Consider the following 16,037-nt stretch of genomic DNA (forward strand, 5'->3'; position numbering starts at 1 on the left):
CTGCACTGCAGGCTAGTGTTTACCCGATGATTGACATGCTTGTATTGTATCATTTTTGTGTGTTTATAAATTTAGAAAATTAGTATATCACTTCAAAAAATACAAAGGAGTATATTTATTTCCATTAAAGTAAGGGATAGTGTAGACTGAAGTAACTCTGCAGTTTTGTGACGGATAAGTCAGTTTCCCGCCGACGGCCTTAGATGTTACAGGCTGTAATACTTGTGTAAATAAATCTACTTCTCTCATTACAGTAGCACTTAACGGGGGGGGGGGGGGTGGGGAAGTCCTATTTATTCCTATTTATTGCAGTGCCATTTGAACACTGGACGAAAACTCAACTTTTAATAGACTATTCCTGTACTTTCGCTTCAGAAAATGATGCACTGAGGTGTAGAACATTCTACGGCTAATTATAAATTAATCAGTTTCGATTCGTGTCAAGCACTTTTTCAGCAAATACTTTATTCCCTACGACCAATTTGGGTTCAAACAAATTAATAACTGAACAATTTTATTTCCATTTTATTTCTCCAATATCATGCTCAAGACCAACCTACTAGCATTCGGAGTAGGCGGCGCAGGTTTCGAGAGTGCGCCGATCGCTGGCTTATTTTGACAACCCTGTAACAACTGGCTTGTGGTGTAACCACAATGAATGTAGGCTTGCGAAAGCGTATTAACTTTAGTGCGATCCGCACTAAATACACGCCGAGTCTAGATATGTTGGCTTGCGTGTGTAAACAACTCCCGTATCGATATCGCCGAGGAAACTCCACTCAGCAACACCTGAATGAAATAACAAAGAACAAACAAGGCAGGACAGTGCAGTTAATTTTCGAAATGAAAGAAAAAAAAACAATTATAAACAGCACGACAGAGCAATTTTGAAATAGAAGATAACTTACCTTGAACAAATACTACTAATTTGCGACGAAAAGCTCTTCAAAATTTCCCCAAAACAGGGAAAACGGCTGCAATTACTCAACGAGAACAATACGCCAGAAGCAATGGCCGACGGAACAACTTGAAATTACTAGTACCCAGTCTACCTGCCAGACTATTTATACTCTCGGAGATTTGTCACGTGTCATCTCGTCCTCAAAGTGACTGACAATCAAGATCTGCCTCTGACTTAGGGTCTGTATGCATTTCATGCATAAGACCCAAAAATTATAAATCAAACGAATAAAGATTAACTTGGACAAGTTCAACACCACAGAAGCGAGAATAGAAAACAATTTCACCCAGTTACACTCACAAATGGACGAGCTGAGGTGTGATTTCAAACAACAAATGGATGGTGTGAAAGAATCTGTCAGAGAAATTGAAGAATCGCTCGAGTTCGCTTAGGCAGTTATGGAGTATGTCCAGTAGGAATGTCCAGCAGGAATCAAAGCGTTCAAAATTCATAGAGATCTTACCAAGAAATGCTCCACAAGTAAACCAATTTGATTCAACAGCTCCAGTCAGAAGCGAGAAATGTTGTTAAAGAACAAAAATTGAATATTTTTGGAGAAAACTGTTGCTGGAAACTCTTGATGGAAAAACTTGGTGAACATTTAATTTACACGTGCTTAGAATAAAATGACCTCAAAGAGAACGTTTTCCACGAAGTTTCGTAGTTGGTGTTATTTTAATTGGAACGGTTATCTTTATTTAGGCCCAGTACCACATGACCACAGGTAAATTGCTAAAATGTATTTTTACCTGACCATTTTTCCTGGAATAATTTATTGTTATTGACAGTGTGTTTTATTCTTAATGTAAATTTATGTTTTCTTCGATGTAAAAACAAAGCAAACCTTATTTCTTTAGTGAAGGTCACAGATGGACAATTTTAGCTTATACTAAATGTCTCCTAGTAACATTCATCCTCGGAGACCCAGGGGCTGCTAACCGGGACGTGCGATATTTTCGGGCGAAAGTTTACGTCAAGAGCAGACAAGCCCCGGTTTGTCTGCTCTTGATGTAAAATATCGCGTCGTCCCGGTTAGCAGCCCCTGGGTCTCCGAGGATGAGTAACATTCTACTTAAGAAGAAAAGGTGTTATTCGCGGAAAACCGTTTAGAAGTCGGTTTCATTCAAAAGGATTTTGTAACACGTACGTAAACACCTATGACACCTATGTTAATTAATTCCTGTTATTGAAACTACCGACTACTTAAATATTAAAATATGGGAAAGGCGTCACCAGTAGGGCCGCCTTTCTTCTTCAATAAGTAAACCTGAATTGTTGTTCGCCAACGATTGCACAACAATCTTAATTTAAGTTTTTCTGTACATTGTTGTAACGTATATTTTAATTCAGTTCCGCAAAGACCATTCTTGTAATTTTTATATTGCTTTCGTTGTTTTATTTTGGCCAGACTCTCTTGGAATCATAAAGAAAATGTGAAATGAAAAAGATTTCGACTCTGGTATTCGGTCGAAGGAAAATATGGTAATGATTCTCCTGCGCAAGCGTAGTGCTGCTATGCGTAGAGTGCCCAAGTCCTTACGCAAGCCTAGATATCAGTTTGATACTTGATTGACAAGTATCCACCAGGTCAACATAAAAGAGCGGTAGCAGAATCTTAGGTTCAGAAGTGTAAGAGCTGTAAGAATTGTAACGTTGTACCAGAAGTAATTAAGAAGGAGTTTTTAAAAGGGAAGAAGACGTGTTCGTGCATTTGTAAAAGAGATCGTTTTCCCCACGACAATCTTTCTTTTACAGTGTTAGTGACGAAAACGACAAACTGCGATCGTCGCTAAAAGAGACCTCAAGAAAAACTGATCGCTTTGGAAAACTATACAAGGAAAGAAAATTTAAGATTCATGAACATTTCCGAAAAACAGGGAGAACAAGGGCGTAGCTAGAGGGGGATCCTGGGGTGCCCATGATCCCCCTTTGGTAAGTAGTTTTAGTATACGACATAATCGAAAACGAATTAAAGATCAACACGCAAGATATTCGTTTTCACGCTGTCAGTTAAAAGGGTCGTGATGCTAAAGTAATCAACCGAACCTCTTTATTGACAACCAGGCTTATGACATTAATTCTGTCCCTAGTGAATATCGATCGTTTGCTGAGTAATCCGTACTACCCAAGGTATGTGTTTTCCTTCTTTCGCCGTACGGCATAAGAATGCAGCTAACAAGCTGAGTCTTCTATTTGGCTTGTCCCAGGACTTCAACCCTCGGAAGGAAAATGTATGTGTTTATGTGTAAGTTATGTATGTTTCTATGTTTTATGTCCTTTTTTAAACTCGTGGATATGCGAAGCGTAAGAACGTGTTTATTGTGGGGACTCCGATAGGCAAATGTGTCACTCACTCACTCATTCAGGTGTAGACACTGTTCGTAATTAGTCGGCCCGAACGAGAGTACGTGAGTCCGACGCCATGTTGGAATAGTAACCGAGCCCGACGCCATATTGGAATAGTAACCCATCTTGCCAGTCCGAATTTGATGATTTTGTAGCTTTTACACGACAATAATATTAGGTGTTTCGCTAAAGTGAAGTGGAGTTGACTTGGAATGTTGGAATTAGTACTATGGCCAACTTGAAGGCTGAATTTCAGGAGCATTTGAGTCGTCCAGGCGTAAAAAAATGACCAGGATATGAGCATTTGTTTGCTGGAAAGTGACCTGACAATGAGTAAATCTCATGCTAATGTGGTAAGCTTTGATGAAAATGTGTCTTAGCGGTAGACCTTAATGAACTTATATGAGCGAAACGAACCATTTTTAATGAACGAAACAGCCATTGAAAACAGTACAAACATCGGCACCGTTATATAATATTGTAATTTCATGCAATTTTATAATTTAGTAACATCTAAACCTGAGGCCAGCCGAAATATTGTTTTAAATATACGACGCTGTGTCAGCCTTGCAGTAGTCTTTGACTTATTATCGTTTTACTTTCCAAGTTTGGATGATTAGATCTCCTGTGAGATCCAACGTTGAATCAAGCAGAACCTTCGTTCACAGCTTTGCAGTTTATAGCACTTTCATGCTGAGTTGTCCACGTTCAACCGACGTCGAGTTAAGTTTAGATTAAAGTTGTGTTTTCTATACTTGTCTCGCGTATTTTAGTACATTGATCTGAACTCTGAGTGGGATGTGAAATGCAGATAAACTTGGTAAAAAATTCCAAAATACTTGATTTTGATAAGCTTAAATGATTTTTACCCTGTCTTTTGTTTACACTTCTGCTTTCTGATTGAAAAGATAACAAAGGTATAGGTCGACAGATTTTTTGGATCAACACTGAAAATGTTTGCAAATAAGGCTACTTATTTTGATGTATGTTATGTGCAATATATATAGAGACAAGCGGTTAAGAAGTGCTGTCTCATAAGAAACCTTACTTATAGCCTTGAGTGAAATGCAATGAAAAAGGTCTGTACGCTCGTACGACTTGAATACATGCAAATTTTCCCAGCAGGCAGACAAACATCAACATTAAGATGTGTGTGTGTGTGTGTGTGTGGGGGGGGGGGGGGGGGGGGGCGGTGGAGAGAGAGTACTTTATGGCTTTTTGTCGGCAGGAGTGTCCTCTGACTGTGACCCAAGAACCCTTAGCCTTTACCACTCCATGTTCAGCTGCAATTTTGACTCCCTAGCTATTCTGGACGTATGTCTTTCTAATGTGTGTGCAACAAAAGCCTACGCTTTGTGAGATAAGTGTGACCTTACGTGGTACGAACCCCGCTTGTTTTAACAGCATTTAATAATACACCAATAATTGAGAGTCCACCAACATATTTCATCTCTAGATTACTTAATCCACGAGTTTGGCCATAGGTCTCCTTTGATTTAATTTTTCGCTCGCACAATTGAACCCTTGCAAGTTCTTGTTTCCTTCCGTGGTGCTGTGCCTTGTCGTGGCAGGGAGGCTTGTGTGCCCTTATGATCCTCAGAACTGTATCGGCGGGAGCCTTGTGCTCCTGGTAGGTCTAACCATGCCGGGTAGGTCTGTAGGTGAGGAGTCAGACAAAACAGCATCCTGGCCCTCCAGGTTGGGGGTTGGGCGTGGGGTCAGCAACCCTACCTCATAAAAAATTGCACTGCTACAGAAACGCTAAGACGCATACCAAGATACACTACGGCCTGGGGAGTTGACGGACCTCTAGCAAAAAGGCCAATGACGCCCGGCAGCGAAAGCCAGGTCCACCTGGAAGCTGCCAGGCCGACGACCATCATCTCCCCCAGACACGAGGAGAAATGGCTACACGTGGGGAGAACTGCAACGACTGGCTCACGACCGTGATGACTGGAGGGTGCTTATTGGTGGCCTTTGCCCTAGACGGGTCTACAGGCAGTGATGATGATGATGATGAAGTTCTTGTTTACCCGTATTGTTTTTCCTCGCATTAAGTAATCGCTTCCGGCGCTACACAGGGTAATTGCTCTATTTTGACTCTAAATGTTAGAGTGCTTAGCTAATAGGAGCCAGCTAAAAAAGAAAAAGTATCTTTAGTTATCTGAAAGACCAAAATTGCCAGTTTTATTTCCTGCAAGAGATCTATTCCGAGCCAAATGATGGAAAGATCTGGAGAAGCGAGTGGGGTGGTGACATTTTCTTTTCGCATTGATCAACTCATGGTAAATGCGTCTGTATTCTCATTAACCCTTCTCTTAGCTTATCATCATCAATAGAAAATTTCAGTAGAGATCGAGATGGCAGGATCATTTCTATTAATTTAGTTTTCAAATCAGCTAATCTTTCTTTATGCAACGTCTATGCCCCGAACGACTCACAACAACAACAAATGTTTTTGCATAAGTTAAACGAGCATTTAAGGTCCAAAACAGATACAAGCAATCTCATTATAGGAGATTGGAATGTCACTTTACAATCACTTGATAAAAGAGGTGGCGTCCCATGGAAATAATCTACACAACGAAACAAACTTATTTCAATGATGGAAGAACTAGAGATAATTTATATCTTCCGAAAACAATACCCGCCAAAAGTTGAGCTTCTCAAATGAATCCAAAGCACTGAAAGTTTGCTCAAGAATAAATTTCTTTCTTGTTGCTCGTTCCTTCTCCAACTGCGTTGTTAACATAAATACAAAGGCCTCCAATGCACCTGACCACAAAGCAATAAAACTTTCTTTACAACTTTCGGAAGAGAGGCGGGGTCCAGGCCTATGGAAGTTCAACAACTCCCTTGTTGATGATGTGGAATATGTAAATCACATGAAAGAAAATTATCCCATTATAGGTGAAAAATACCGAGACCTGATGATCACAGACTAAAGTGGGAGCTTATTAAAATGGAAATAAGGGGCCTTACAATCGCCTACTCAAAAAACAAAGCCATAACACAACGCAAACGGGAATCGGATTTGCAAACCCACCTATGGGAACTAGAAAAAAAGATTTTTGACAGCACCAACGCTGAATTTATCAACGATGCACCATACGAAAAGGAAATTCTAAAACAACAACTCATTGTATTCAACGAGGAAAAAGCGAAAAGCTTAATGCTACGTTCCAAAACCAGATGGACAGAAAAGGGTCAGAAACCTACGGAATATTTCTTTAATCTAGAAAAGAGAAATTACAACAGAACAAAATAGTAGAATTAAAACTCTCGAACGGAAAACATCTACACAAAGCCGACGAAACAATGAAAGAAATCGCAAACTTTTATAGAGATCTCTACACTTCTACTGGGGATATTGAAGACGATCGGTTCGAACATTGTGTCCACAACTTGGAAATACCAAAGCTGCAGGACTTAGAAAAAGAGGAGCTAGAAGATGAAATTACTCTGGAGGAATGTAAAGAAGTTTTAGAAACCTTTTCCAGCGGAAAATCGCCCGGTGATGACGGTTTTACCTGAGAGTTCTACAATTGTTTTTTCGACTTATTGAGTGAGGATATAATCAATTGCTATAATGCGGCTTATTGAGAAGGAGAAATGTCAATATCTCGACGCAGAGGTACTATCACTCTTGTACCGAGTTTAATAAGCCTGGCAAATTGGCGGCCGATTACTCTACTAAACTTGGAATACAAAATCGCGTCGAAAGTAATAGCCAAAAGTTTAGAAAGGGAACTAGAACGTCTTATCAATCGGGACCAAACTGGATTCGTAACGGGAAGATGTATCGGCCAAAATATCAGGTTTATTAACGAGATCCTAGAGCAAACTATAACACAAAACATCCCTGGGATTCTCCTCCAACTTGACTTTAAGAAAGCATTTAATACCATTGAATTCGAGTTTATTAAAAAGACACTTGCTCTCTTTAATTTTGGGGACAGTTTTCAAGAAGTGGATATCAACTCTTTAAACCAATTCGGAGAGCTTCGTTATGAATATATGAATAATGGCTTCTGTACTAGCCCGTTTTTTTGTTTGTTTGTTTGTTTGTTTGTTTGTTTTTCCTCGTTCAGTCACAAATCGCCGTCTGGTCTCTAAAGCGCATGCGTCACCTGTGCATGCGTACAGCAATCTCGTTCCCAGAGCCCACGTGTCTTTTGGTCAGCGCCAAGACACGGAGCTTTTGAATAATCAATTTCCAGACTCCAAGATTTTAGTAGTTCCGGTTTCACGGCGCATGCGTGTCTTAGTTTAAAACATGTCAATCTCGTTTTGAGAGCCCACGTGTCTTTTGGTTAGCGCTAGCAATCGTATCGAGTTCGTTACGTTCGTGTTCGCTACATGTTCGCTATACATGTACTCAATTTCCAGTTCGCTGCCTCAGTATTTAATTCGAGTTTGCTTTTATCGATAAACTAAAACTTTGCCGGCGAAACTAAACTGTATCAAAAACCAATCCAACCGTACCCACCATACTCGACGCTTCTGGAGGACGCTCCTTCAATACCGAATAAATGAGCGATCACCACTGAAACATATAAAACTGCTAAAATGTCTATGCTTAATCATTCCCTCGACGCTTCTGCGGCTAAATACTGAGCAATCTTCGAAAACGTGGGTTTGTTATGACTTGCAAGGGCTTGTGTAAAACTAAAAAGGATTGAAAAGAATCGAGTTGCAAACTTTATTTCATTAGGTTGTAGAAGTTTTAAGACAGTGTCGAATGTATGTATGCTGAAGGATGTCGCGCTTATAATTCTGACACATATTTACAGCGTTCGCAGGTTTCTTTTAGGAAAGCTTCAAATTACTCCAGTTTAAATTTTACGCATGTTCAAGATCAATAATCGTCTTATAACATCGTAAAAAGGTTCCTATATAAAGCGCACTTTGCTTGGCCGAAACAGCGTCCTTTATCAGAGCACGGATAAATAAAATAAATGAAATGAATAAATAAATAGATAAATAAGTAAGTAAGTAAGTAAGTAAATAAATAAATAAATAAATAAATGAATAAGAATTTGCAGTGGAATTTCCACGAAGTGGCTCTTCATCCACTGTTTCCAGATCGAATTAGAATTTTAGAAGTGTTGATTTTTTTGAACAGAAGTTTAATTTGAATTTTTTGCTTTCCAATTTTGACAAATTTGACGTGTGACTCATACAAACGTAATGGCAAAGAGCTCTTTGTCTCCGGTAAACATAGCTGCCTGGAGGCCATTGTTAACACCAGAACAACGGAAGTGTTTTGCTTGATTCCGAGAAAACAAGTAGCGAAATAAACAAATTTTCAACCCAGCGAATGCTTCGATAAAAGACATTATATTTAGTTACAAAGGCTGAAATTATACTTAAGAAGTAAAACAACAGAAAACACCACTTGAGCTATCTCTGTTTATGATGAGAAGCTTTATTTTTGTGAAACACTTACATGGAGTAGTAACGCTCGTTTGCTAAGCTAAAGCGATCTCTGGTCATCTCAGCGAAGTGAAACTCAACAATTACAACACTCACCCGACGAGTAACCAGTTAAAAGCTTGCTCTGATATTCTCTCCTGTACTCGGAGTAGAACCAGTGGGAGCAGTTTAGTCTTTCCAAATTTGTCGTTAGTTCGGAAAATCTTTCTGCAAGCCGAAAGCTTAAATAACTCTTCCTCCTTTCAAATACAACCCAGCGTTTCGCATTTTCATCCGCAAGCTTTGAGCTCTTTGTTTCGTAATTTCCATCGGAAAAGTACACGTCTTCTTAGGCTACAATGCTTCCGGATTCCTTTTAGATCATTATTTTCAAATCAAACTAAAAATCGAATTTTGAAGCGATCGTCCTTCTCTCGAAGGCCACTCGAAACCGAAAGTTTAACTTGGGCGTTGTCAGCTTTTGTCTCGTTAACCAATCAAATTATTTGAACAATTCTAACAAGCACAGTGGGATTAATTTCCATGCTTGATCGACCTCAGAGCAAAGACGTTTCACTCAACCTATTTTTAGTGCTTTATCAAACAATGTAAAATCAATCATAAAATCAGCGTAGATTTTTTGACCTTTGGATTTTTGTACTCCGTACATAATCAAAGATCAGCTTATTAATTTCATTAGCGAACGTGTCTGGTGCGGTATTCACCACGCTACAAACAAAAGTTAGTTTTGAAATTGCAATTGTCTTTACTACATTGATTTTTCCGTATACGGATACATCTCTTGAAGACCAAATGCTTAGTATTGTTCTTAAGGGGTCTAGTCGATCAAAAAATTCTTTTCTGCCTGCAAGTTGTTCGTCATACGAAAAATGAACTCCCAGGGCGTAGATGGGCTCTTCACTTAGTCTTAGATTTAAAAGTGTATCTCTTCGATATCGCAATTATCCTAACCACAGCAACTCTGATTTTGATTGATTTATTCGTAATCCAGAACAATTTTTCGAACTGAGCAAGTAAATTGAAAAGGTTATTTAGTGACTGAACGTCTCTAAGAAAAACAGTGTTATCATCAGCGTACTGCGTAAGTTTTATTGTGTTTGTGTCATCGATTTCGATGCCTTTTATATCATTTGTGCTTCTAATGGCATTAGCCAGGATTTCTATCCCAATAGTAAGCAGGATACCAGACAGAGGACCGCCTTGCCTCACTTCTCTTCCCAAGTTAAACTGCTTAGTGGCTAAGCCATTGTTTAGAATGCAACTTGAAATGTCGCTATATACTACGTTAATCCACTGCCGCAGTTGAGGACCAAAGTTGAAAGTTTTCAGGCATTTCTGAAGATAATTCCACTCAATGTAATCAAATGCTTTTTCGAAATCGAGAAAAACGGCGAATATCGGAATGTTTTGCGTCTCGGTGAAAGACATGATATCTGTAATAGTTCTGATACTTTCGCCGATATATCTTCCTTTGACATAGCCTGTTTGGCTTGAATGAATAATTTTAGGTAAGACATTTACCATTCTGACTGAAATGGCACTTGTGGCGATTTTATAATCATTATTTAAAAAAGAAATCGACCTCCAGTTTTTTAAGTATTCTACGTCTTTATTTTTTTGGAGGGGATCAAGGAAATAATTCCGAGCCGTTGGGAGATGGATAAATGACCGCGCTGATATGCGCGCGAAATTAAAACTATCTACCATAATATGTCCAATCACCTCCCAAAACAATCTATAAAAATCAATTGTGAACCCGTCAGAACCATGTGTTTTTTTGTTTTGGAACTTGCTAAGCGCATCTTCACATTCCCGCTTTATTGTTAACGAGTCTTCGCAGCGCTCTGCTTCCTCATTGTTCGAGGTTTTAAGGTCTGGTGAGTCAACGAAGTGAATGGAGTTTCTTCTTTTTTTCAAGTGAGATTTTTCGATTTATATATATTCTTAAAAAAGCTCTCTTGCTCCTCCAGTATTTGTTTAGCGTTACGTAGAACAGAGCCGTCTTCGTTTTTTAATGAAGTTATATGTTTCTTCCTGTGGTTTCTTTTTTCCAGATTAAGAAAATACTTACTATTCTTTTCACCAAATTCATAGCATCGCATAACAAGGATTTTGATTGGCTTATTTTAGCGTGCTTTATCAGAGACCAGATGCGCGCTTCCGCCACTTTTCCGGTCCTCGCTTGCAGAATAAAGTTTGGTTGAAAGTTCAGCCGAACGCGTGGGGAAAGTAATGCATTCTTTATCATGAAACAAATAAATAAGCGTTGACTGTGTTCTGTTCTGTTGTAAAGCACTTAGGAAGTGGTAAAGCACTCAAGAAGTAGGGGGAAACACTCGACGTCCGCTAGCCCGTTTTGCCGCCTACACTTCTTTCCTGTGTGCTTTACAACAGAACAGAGCACAGTCGAGGCTTCTTTATTTGTTAAGCCAGATACATCTGGATATAGCAGCGTTACACAACTAGCTACAACTTCAAAGTTTCCCTCCAGGGAATGTTAAAGAAACATTATGTTAGTAGCCATTTAGTGTCGGCGAAAATTGTCGTAGCATCTCAGCACAAAAGCGAAAGTACAAAGGAAGAACTCTCTGTCTACCAGGCGCATATGCATATTACCGCCTCAAAGGCCGGGGTGTGATAACTTCTCTTTTCCAATTAGCTACTACTGGAACAAACTTAAAAGATAACACTTCAACGGCATAAAAGAGGTATGAAGAATCTTCGATAAACGGACTTTTTTTTCAGTAAGAACGCATTATGCAGATGAGGTCCTTAGTTAATAACTTTTCGTGGGTAGGTCATTTGATGAAATGGCCTTATAATGACATATTTTGATGTAATCTCACTCGTGGTCATTCGTGGTCACTCGCGAATACTTTTAGACCCTATAGCCACGCTTCTTACAGCCACCAATCCGCGGAAGATAATAATACGTTCACTGCTTCAGAACTTCGTTTATGCTAGGCCGGCATAACCTTATAATATCTTCAAGTCTTCAAGTGTTGCCACTCTCTTACAAACTTAGAGGAAAGGAGAAAAACCAAGCGCTTCTAGCTAGTTTCTTTCAACACATAAAAACATATATATCTGTTGTTGTTTATTCTATAATGATCTCTTTGCGTTCGTTGTCTCATTGCAATAATTTGCGAATTTTAAAACTTCCTTTTACCACGCTCTCGGTCTCGTCGTCGCTTACGATGATTACTTCAGTACGATCTTCCCTGTTGCGCTTCTTTCTTCCCAGAGTTTCCTTCCTTGGAGGCTGCAGCACTACAGCAAGCTTAGGAGAGAGTATTCCCTTTATTCAATATCTCGATGACACTCGTCCAAAAACGAGAAAAAGACGAAAGAAATGGGCTGATCTGTGCGAAGTCATATCGAAAGAGGGAACCATCGAGGAGTTATTCGATCTTGGTTTCACCGCTACTGTAAAACCTAGAGATTTTCATGACCTTTATATTCTATTCTGGCTTCTAGTGGAAAGCTCGACATTATCAAGGCAGTTAAGACACGAATTTGGGATAAGCCAGTTGCCTTCTAACTAGTGAAGTCCCAGACCAAAATAGTGCAAAAATCATGATACTTCAAGTTAAACGGATCGAGTTTTTTCGTCCACGAAATAAAGACTTTCAGAAACAAATAGTAAACAAAACCTTTGTCCTACAACGAGGCGATTAAGATTGCCGATGAACCAGCCATGTATTAGACTGTTCGCAACCCTCTATTTTCTCGTATTTTTATTCGATCATTGAACGACCGGATAGAATCGCAAGAGAACTGGGCGCCAACGCAAAACAGGAGGCTTCAGAGGAGGCTAGGGCTCAGTTCACTCACCTTGCCGTCCCCACCCCCGCTTGCTTCGCACCCGTTTCGCTCGCTTCTTCTTTCGCGTGCGTTGAAAAATAGAGAGACTGTGAACAGTCTAGCTATGTACTTGTGGATTTCATATACAAGCAACTACACGAGGTCGATAATCCGGCCAAGTTTCTAAAATTAAAAGGCTCTTCCGCATGCACAATTGTTTTGTTCTTTAATTATTAAGCAACGAAATATATCTCAATTTATACAAACTTAAAAGGAATCAAGTAATAATAAAATATGTAAGGAAAGTAAAACAAACGATTTAGTTTCTGCTATATCGACGGGAGATTGTCGCGCAGAAGGAAGAACGACAAAAGAAAAAAAAAAAACAGTGGAAGAGAACTGTATTCATTTAACTGACGGTGTACTGAGCCTTTTTTCAAGATCTTGTCGACGGATTTTCGATAACTTAATACTAGTACGAAACATGCAAATTTGTGTAGCTTGCCGGTTTCGCTACCAATATAATCGAGCTCTACTGTTTACGTTCGAGTTTGCTACACGCAACTTCCAGTTCGCTACCTATTTAATTCGAGTTCGCTACAATCGATAACTAAAACTTTGCGAAACTAAACTGTATCAAAAACCAATCCAACCGTACCTACCATACTCGACGCTTTTGGAGGACGCTCCTTAGATAGGGCGTGAATGACCCATGGATCACCACTTAAACTTATAAAATCGCTGAAATGCCTGTGCTTAACTTTTCTTTGACGCTTCTGCCGCTAAATACTGAGCGATCTTCACTAAGGTAAGTTTGTTGTGACTTGCAAGTGCTTGTGTATAATTAAAAAGGATTGAAAAGAATCGAGTTGCAAACTTTATTTTATTACATTGTAGAAGTTGTAAGACAGTGTCGTATGCATGTATGCTGATGGATGTCGCGCTTATAATATTGACTTACATTTATAGCGTTCCCGGGTTTCTTTTGGGAAATCTTCAAATTACTCCAGGCTAAATTTTATATGCGTTCAAGTTCAATAATTGTTTAATTAAGGAACAGAAAAGAGCTACCGTGTTTCCATTGAGTTTTAGTATAAATATACTGGCGTTCTATCACGAATGCCGTTCTCTGATTGGCTAAGCTACTCACTATCTATTCTGTGATAGATAGTAAGTGGCGTAGCAGTGTGCCCTTGTTATCAAAATGACGGCCGCTTCTTGGCGTTTTCGAAGTGTCTGTGTACAGGATTTAGCTAAAGTTTTGAACAACTAGTAGATTTATACTAAAACAGTTAGATTATTAGCTCTCGATTTCTATGCGTGATAGAAATCACGAGCTCGTAATCTAATTGTTTATTAGTATAATTTCGGACCTGAACAAAGAGTTTCCAGAAATATAACTGGCTCAGCGATTCCTTATATGACGCTATATTCACCGCACCAGACGGTGAATATAACATTTTCTAGGCCTGGTTACCAGGGTCGCCACCTTTGCCATCTCGGCAGGTAAACATGGCGGACAGTTGCTGAATGAATTTTTCATTTATTCGGAAGACATCACTCCACGTCCAGGATATTTGAATAGATGGAGAATTTTCAAAATGACTGCTGTCGCCCTTAGACCAAAAAGTCTTTCAACAACTCGTATTCAAGGAATTTAAAAATCGTAAACGCAGTGGTTACGTTGATCGCCCGTGGGTCAGATTTATTTTTCTTCAAACAAAAGCTACTCATTTTTAGACGATGATGACAACTGTAAATGAAGTCAACAACGATAAAACAAAGGTACCGGATAAATTTATTTTTCGTAGTGTTTCGCCTGTTTTACTGCCGAACTCGGTGAGTAAATTGATTCGCAATCGATGTACATGTACATTTCCTTTGTGTTTTTAAGTTTTAGTCTGTTATTCTTTATTCCTCTTTGTTCAGCTCTGAAAATTATATCAAAGCAATTATTCGCCTCAGGCTCAGTGAGCATTGGTGAATATTCACCAATGTTCACCTCGCCTTCACGGATTTAAACCAATCAGCGCGCGTATTTGCTTTGGTTTATTTTCTAACATTTTATATAAATATAAATATAAATCGTGCTCTACTTGGCCGAAACAGCTTGCTTTATCAGAGAAAAGATACACAGTAAGCTGAATTTTTTCTCCTTTTTGCTTCGTAATTTTGACAACTTGGACCCCAATTAAACGTTCCCTGTAACTCAGACAAACATAATGGAAACGAGCTCTTTGTCTGCGGTAATCATAGCTGCCTGGAGGCCATTATTAACAACAGAACAAAAGACGTGCTTTGTTGGATTCCGACAAAACACGTAGCGAAATAAACAAATTCTCAACCCAGCGCATGCCTCAATAAAAGACATTATATTTAGTTACAAAGGCTGAAATTATACTTAAGAAGTAAAACAACAGAAAACACCACTTGAGCTATCTCTGTTTATGATGAGAAGCTTTGTTTTTGTAAAAATGCTCAAACAACACTTACACAGAGTGTAATAACACTCGTTCTCTAAAAAGCGACCTCTGGTCATCTCAGCGAAGCGAAACTCAACAATTACAACACTCAACCGACGAGTAACCAGTTGAAAGCTTGCTCTAATATTCTCACCTGTACTCGGAGTAGAACCAGTGGGAGCAGTTTAGTCTTTCCAAATTTGTCGCTAGCTAGGGAAATCTTGCTGTAAGCAGAAAGCTTACATAACTGTAGCTCCTTTCAAATACACGGCAGCATTTCGCATTTTCATCTGCAAGCTTTGAGCTTTTTGTTTCGTAATTTCCATTGGAAAAGTGCAGGTCTTCATAGGTTACAATGCTACCGGATTTCTTTGAGATCCTTCTTTTTAAATCAAACTAAAAAATGAATATTGAAGCGACCGTTCTTCTCTCGAAAGCCACTCGAAACCGAAAGTTTAGCTTGAGTGTTGTCAGCTTTTGTCTCGTTAGCCACTAAAGTTATTTGAACAATTCTAAGAAGGATCTTTTCCCAAATTCATAGCATCGCATAATAAGGATTTTGATTGGCTTATTTTAGAGTGCTTTATCAAAGAACAGGTGCTCACTTCCGCCACTTTTCCTCGTTTGGTCGAAAATTCAGCCGAATGCGTGGAGAAATTAATGCATTCTTTATCATGCAACAAACAAATAAGCGTTGACTGTGCTCTGTTCCGTTATAAATCAGTTAGGAAGTGGTAAAGCACTCAAGAAGTAGGGAGAAACACTCGACTACACACTCGACTACCTGTAGCCCGTTTTGCCGCCTACACTTCTTTCCTGTGTGCTTTACAACAGAATAGAGCACAGTCGAGGCTTCTTTATTTGTTAAGCCGGATACGTTCCAAGAATTCTCTGTCTATCAGGCGCATATACAACCTAGTTATAGAGTAGGAAGAGAGTTTATAAATGAAGGAAATAATAAATAAAGAGGTTACCTTGTGTCCTGTTTTCGCACCAAGCAAAGTCTCCTCGCCACCAAACACCAACAA

The 16,037-nt window shown here is 39.2% G+C and overlaps 1 protein-coding gene across 3 annotated transcripts in view; it reads right to left on the minus strand.

Annotated features, from left to right (window-relative positions):
• LOC110059221 (uncharacterized) overlaps nt 1-16,037 on the minus strand; it is a 42,556-nt gene that overhangs the window by 12,678 nt on the left and 13,841 nt on the right. Inside the window, exon 1 of one of the 3 annotated variants that reach the window (XM_089291626.1) lies at nt 15,984-16,037. This exon is cut by the window's right edge and continues 6,471 nt beyond it. The exons of the other annotated variants lie outside the window; for them this stretch is intronic. Coding sequence (XP_089147752.1) covers nt 15,984-16,037 — 54 coding nt within the window. The remainder of the gene's footprint in view (nt 1-15,983) is intronic. 3 annotated transcript variants of the gene reach the window in all.

Source organism: Orbicella faveolata, unplaced genomic scaffold (genome assembly GCF_042242905.1).
Source record: "Orbicella faveolata isolate gen_17 unplaced genomic scaffold, um_ofav_v1 contig_24, whole genome shotgun sequence".
Lineage (NCBI taxonomy): Eukaryota > Metazoa > Cnidaria > Anthozoa > Scleractinia > Merulinidae > Orbicella > Orbicella faveolata.